General features: G+C 35.9%; 2 protein-coding genes across 4 annotated transcripts; both read right to left on the bottom strand.

Moving 5' to 3' along the window:
* Nucleotides 1–360: 360 nt before the first annotated feature.
* On the bottom strand, nucleotides 361–2,527 carry LOC135586527 (large ribosomal subunit protein eL36x-like). 3 transcript variants are annotated; one of them, XM_065178861.1, is made up of 4 exons: nucleotides 2,450–2,527; nucleotides 2,092–2,202; nucleotides 1,093–1,292; nucleotides 361–608 (listed from the first exon to the last, which is right to left on the bottom strand). In XM_065178861.1, the coding sequence occupies exons 2-4, from the start codon at nucleotides 2,191–2,193 to the stop codon at nucleotides 578–580; spliced, it is 333 nt and encodes a 110-aa protein (XP_065034933.1). In that variant the 5' UTR covers nucleotides 2,194–2,202; nucleotides 2,450–2,527; the 3' UTR covers nucleotides 361–577. The 3 variants fall into 3 exon arrangements, with proteins under 3 accessions (XP_065034933.1, XP_065034934.1, XP_065034935.1); XM_065178862.1 differs by having other exon boundaries at nucleotides 2,394–2,499; XM_065178863.1 differs by having other exon boundaries at nucleotides 2,092–2,195; nucleotides 2,450–2,488.
* A 677-nt stretch (nucleotides 2,528–3,204) lies between these two features.
* Nucleotides 3,205–4,598, bottom strand: LOC135670998 (uncharacterized protein At3g17950-like). The gene is made up of 3 exons (XM_065178821.1): nucleotides 4,425–4,598; nucleotides 4,149–4,298; nucleotides 3,205–3,831 (listed from the first exon to the last, which is right to left on the bottom strand). Exons 1-3 carry the CDS (start codon nucleotides 4,434–4,436, stop codon nucleotides 3,367–3,369), a joined length of 627 nt encoding a protein of 208 aa, XP_065034893.1. The 5' UTR covers nucleotides 4,437–4,598; the 3' UTR covers nucleotides 3,205–3,366.
* Between the last annotated feature and the right edge of the window lie 1,546 nt (nucleotides 4,599–6,144).

The following is a 6,144-nucleotide window of genomic DNA, read 5'->3' on the forward strand; positions in this document are numbered from 1 at the left end:
AAAAATTAATGCTCCACTGATGACTGATTCTTTGCTTCCATTGCAAAGTTTCTTTCTGGTGAATGCAGAATGGTGCAGCAAGTCTGCTCAAATGCTCTGACAAACATAAGCAATTACGCAGATTATGAAGGAAAAGAAAAGCTATCACACTGTTGGCAGAGAATCTATATGAAAGCCTGTGATACAGCCCAAAAGCTGTTCAGAAATTGTTTAAGATCGCAGCAAACCTGCTGCAAGAACCAAAAGAATGTCATCGAAGACAAGCTGTGTGCATATATTAAGCATGAACTTCATACTCAGCTTGCAGATACTTATAATTTTCCGTATCAAAGATACTGCCGATTTCTGAATAAAGAACCATGAAAAAGCCATCCGAATGTAGCTAATTTTTAATCAAACAGATATATCTGAACCACATCAAAATAAAATATCCTACATGAGATCTTGAATTCATATATCCTCAATAGTCAGGCACTCAGCTACAAGAACACAGGAACGGGACGCTAGAGAAGTCACCCTAGGGGGTCTAATTATTGGCACATCTTCTCCTGCTACGACAATGAAGCTATGAACTGCATTACTTCTTCTTGTCACTCACTCCAGCAGACCTGCAGGTTATACGACCACATGAAATGAAACAACATAAGAGTATTTAAAATCCACATAAACCACATATTAGTATATAAGTTACAGAAAATTATGCCAAGTAATAACACTCAACAGATATTCAACCCCATTATATGTCGTAATAGAAAGCAGACACCAAATGCAGAACAACCTAGACTTGATTTTTAACTGGTGTGAAAACTTGTGGATTAACAACCTTTTCCATGTTGTTTCTTAGCCATTTCTAAGCAATTAGACAGACTACTTAAGTGAATCATGCAAGATGCCTATGTATGAACTATCATCAGATAATTGATTCAGGCAATTGAAATTATAACCAAGTCCACCGATCACTTTAAAAGTTTCTAGCAACAAAAGATACCTATAATACATTTGTCTATGGTGAACTCATAATTAACCCTCAATATGACACAAACTCCAATACTATGAAACTAAAAAATGAGAAGGAAAATTTTGAACACTGACCTCATTTTCCTAAGGACATTAGCCATCTCCTCACGCTTCTTCTTGGCCCGTTTGTGCGTACCCAACTTTCGCTTTGCCACTTTTAGTGCACGCTTGTCCTTTCCAACTTTAAGCAACTCAGTAATCCTCTTCTCATAAGGAGCAAATCCAGCAACCTCCCTGATTATATTTCGAACAAAATGCACTCTTTTGCTTGTCTTCTGAAAAAGAGAGTTAAATCACACCATAAGTTGAAACATGCAGCACAACATTGGATCAGGAACCAACAAGCACAATTGGATTGGTTCTTTTGAGTGGAACACCCTTCGATAATCAAATTTTAGATTAATGTACATTAAGAATCACAACCAGCAATGTGAGATGCATTCATTACAGAGGACTCCATTACAGAGCACTAAAATTACAGAGAAATGTGAGATTCATTCATTCCTACCACTACAAGGGGCTTTATACCCTTCTTTCTTTCCTGAACCATTACTTTCTTGCCAAAGAAAGCAGATACTTTAAGCTCTCATTACAGAGAACTAAAATTATTGAGAACATCAAAAGAGGACTCCAAGGAACTCAACTTTAGGAACAGAAACACCAGTTTTGTTGACAACTCAAATCCCACCAGATGCTTACATTCTATTATATTAAAGAAATACACCACTACATATCATTACAGAGAACTAAAATTATTGAGAACATCAAAAGAGGACTCCAAGCAACTCAACTTTAGGAACAGAAACACCAGTTTTGTTGACAACTCAAATCCCACCAGATGCTTACATTCTATTATATTAAAGAAATACACAACTACAGATCATCAACAACTTAATAAGTAATAGCAACTCTCTGATCTGACACTTAGGTATGTATGATACGATTAAAGCGTGTTACTTTATGCATCAAAAAGGGAAAGAGATATGTTCCAAATTCAACATTTTTGTTTCAGAGTTTAGCAGACTTCCATCGAATATCAGCAAAAAGAAAATGTGAAGCCAGTCGTCTACGTACCCCTTTTCTGTTCGAAGGGCGAGGAGGCAGCTCTCGCTTGGTGACAATATGACCTTTGTTCAGTCCCACAAAGAGACCGGTGTTCGGCTGTGGAGGAGCCATCACTTCGGTCTACTCAAAAAGAACGTTAGAATTCAGAGGTAAAGATCCACAATAATAGATCGAAATATACGAAACCATAAACTTGTTATCGAATCAAAACTCAGCTTAGCTAAGATTGGGGAAAAAAGATCACGAGAAAGAATGTATACAAGAAAATTTTATGAGGTAGACGCCAATCAGAATCCAATTTCTATCCTTACCACGGAAAGGAACAAAAATTTGTACAGAGGAACAAGAAAAGGAAAGGGTTTCGCACCGCCGGGAAGCCGAAGAAACCGTAGCGGCCGCCGAAGAACCCTAATGACGGAGGAAGGTGAACCGAATGGGTCGCCGACTTTTAACACACGCGGTGAAGAATTTATTTACGGAAATACCCTTTAACTACATCTCGACCGTCCAATCGTCATGGACTTTTCGGATGGCTCAGATTTAATTAGCTTTATCTTTATACGTTTGAAATTGGCATTTAAATATAAATATAGCTTTTAATTTAAGCCATATGTATTTTTATTTTTTGGCTAAAAAGATGTGCATAGATTGGGCTAATGTAACATTTACATGAAGGTGATAAGTGTGATTCTTCACTAATTAATTAAAAATTATTAAGTGCAGATGTTAAATATATCTTGGATCATTTTCTAATAAATTAAGCATTTAAGTGTATATATTGGATCCTTTTCTAATAACTTAGGCATTTAAATGTATGATTATCTAATTAAATTATTTTAAAAAGAAATATTTTTTTATAAAAGGTAATCAAGAATTTATTTTATATTAGATATATCATTTTATATTCTTACGCCAAAGGCGTGAGGTAATGAGACGGAGTAACGAAGCAGTTCTTTGGATTGCTTGTTGGTGTAGACTGCAACAATGTGGTCAATTCAAGCCACTGTATGTAGATCTAACCTGTTTGGAAGTCAGACCATAAGTACTGAGAATGACGAGATCGATGCAACTTGAAGCGACAATCTGTGAAATTGCAATCCCAATACAAATGCATGGCTATAATTGAGGATGCAAATCAATAAATATGACTTCCTTTGGGGTATTGAATTCCTTAAGTCACATAAAAATCCACAGTGAAGAATCTTACAAGTACTTTTTCTTGGTGAATGATGCAACTAAATTTGCTTTGTCCATCGAAAATGGATTTGAGCTTGATGGTATCCTTCATTCTGTAGACTGAGCAGCCACACATGGAAACATCAATGCAAAGCAATGGCCACTATGAAGACCCAAGACTGCATGAGTCCCGCTTTGAGGGCACTGAGGAGGAGGTGGAAGAACGAGGCCATCGGAGAAGACAGTGTTCGGCTCCGGTGCAGGTCGGCTCTCGGCCAACCCTTCGAGCACATACGTGATCGAAACACCATTCCTCACCTGACGAGCATTGCTAGCCCTCCTCTCTGCCTCGAGGAAGGAGCCAAGGGATGGAGAAGCGTCGGTTACGTCGCCGCTGAGCTGAGTTCTCGCGCACAGTGAGAACCAGGTTTTGGTCTTGCGGTTCTTGTTCGTCCTTGGATTCTCCTGTTGCCTGCTCCTCCGAAGCGACCTGTTCGACAGATCGAGGATGCTGGTGATGCCGATGAGGCTGCCGAGGGTGCTGCTACGATCATGAAAGAAAGATCCGGTGGACTGCGCAGAGAGACATGTGGAAAGATGTGTTGTTCAAAGATTAGAGAGGACCACTGTAGCATACTCTACAATATTTCCAGAGAATTAAAAGGGGAGGGGGGATTAAACGAAATGAACAGACACATCAATCTTGACAACCATGTGGAATAATGAGGCGTGCCTGATGGCTGTGAGGCTATCATGAGGGAAGGCATGCAAAGGGCAACATAAAGAAACCAAGTGACAGGGTGGAAGAACATGTACTCTTTATCCCCCTAAAGAAGACAGGCCTCGAGAAGTCTTCGATGGGAAAGCAGTACGAAAATGTTCGTTCTTACCTCCGTATCTAAGCCAGATGAAGAGCTAGAAGATGAGCTTGGAGAAGCAGTGATGAGAGTCCTGAAGGAATGAGAGCCAGAGAAGCCAACGTTCCTGACTAAACCGATCCTCACGTTCACTGGCTGCAACCCAAGAGGCCAACCTCCTTCCTGTCATGGATCGACAAAGAGAAGAAATGGAGAAGAACAAGAGAAAGGAGTATTAGCAGTATCATGCATGAATTGGGGAGAGCGTGCAGAGAAATCCCCATGGAAATAGAAGGAGGATGCGTTCACCTGTTGAGCCATCTGCTTCCGCAGATGTCAGATCAACTCCCAAGAAGAACTGCGGTAGAGAAGGCTCGACCTCGACCCATTGAAGAGGAGACAGGAATAACTGAAACAGCGTGGGAAGCAACAAGAAGAGCCCTTCTCTCAGTCATGGATAGAATAAGACCACGCTTAGGTTGTCCTGTATCTTAACAGTAAGCAGTAAAAGCAGCCAAGCTAGCAGACGGACATGGGAGGGACCATTGAGGGAACGGAGCTGTGGCTCATCATCCATCTTCTGTACTTCATCACAGTAAAAGATGACATGTGGGCTTTGTGGGTTGTGATGATAGCTCTGTGACTCTGTCAGTAGACTTTAGCTTTTAAGAGCAGCTCAGAAGGGAAGATATTGACCAGCCAAACACAGCTTATAAATCCATGGACATGTACTGAGTTACCATCATGTACAGGAGATTTGCCTGATTAGATCCGGAATATATATATATATATATATATATATATATATATATGTATATATATATATATATATATGTATATATATATATATATGTATATATATATATATATATATATATGTATATATATATATATATATATATATATGAAGTGTCAAAGTTATCGTAAAAATTTTTGTAGAGATTTGGATAGAAAAAACGTAATAGCAAGATTATGCGGTTGGAATTTTACGATGCATCTTTCGTCGTAGAGATGAAAACTTTACGATGAAAAGTTTATGCAGTAATATAAAAATAATTTTTTTAAATTTTTGAATAAGGATAATTAAATTGCAACAACAGTAAGATAGAAAACCAAAACATGTTGCAATTCACCGGGAGATCAAAGGATGATCCGCGGTGGTGGAGATGACGACAGAATTCAATTATGTATATATATATGTATATGTATATATATATGTATATATATACATATGTATATATGTATATGTATATATATATATATGTATATATGTATATGTATATATGTATATGTATATATATATACAGATATCTTACACAGTTGATATTTTCTAATATAAATTTAATTTAATTATCAATAATAATAAAAAAAGAAAAATTAAAATTGAAGGCTCAACTTTTCAAGCATTAACTCGATTTAATCTAAAAAACATCAATGAAAAATTAAATATTAATACAATTTAAAAACATTCAATCAAAATTAAAAATATTTCAAATGTTGTTTATATTATTCAAGAAAGTCCATCAAATGGAAATTATATAATTCCTTAACTTTATAATTTTTAATTTTTTAATTTATTTTTTAAATAATAAAAGAGAAAATAAAAATAAGAATAAAAAAGAATATTGGATAGACAACCACTCTAGCAGGTAAAATATTATTCAATGCTAAAAGTATCAAACATAATTTTCCCAAATGAATTTGACTGCACGTTTCTAAGAACTATTTGCTGGAATTAAATTGGCATTACCAAGAAGTTTATTATATCAAATGGTAAAACATATTAAAGGTTTTATAGAAGAAGAATGAACCAAATTGATTCTTAATTTGGGAAAAAGCGAGAAAAAAGATTCTACATATATTAATGTTAAATATTAATATAATTTAACATTTAATCAAAATAAAAATATTTCAAATGTTGTGTATATTCTTCAAGAAAGTCCATCAAATGGAAAATATATAATTCCTTAAAGTTTTAAAATTTTATATTTTAATTTATTTTTTAAATAAAAATAATAATAATAATATA

Source organism: Musa acuminata, unplaced genomic scaffold (genome assembly GCF_036884655.1).
Source record: "Musa acuminata AAA Group cultivar baxijiao unplaced genomic scaffold, Cavendish_Baxijiao_AAA HiC_scaffold_1137, whole genome shotgun sequence".
In the NCBI taxonomy this organism is placed as follows: Eukaryota; Viridiplantae; Streptophyta; class Magnoliopsida; order Zingiberales; family Musaceae; genus Musa; species Musa acuminata.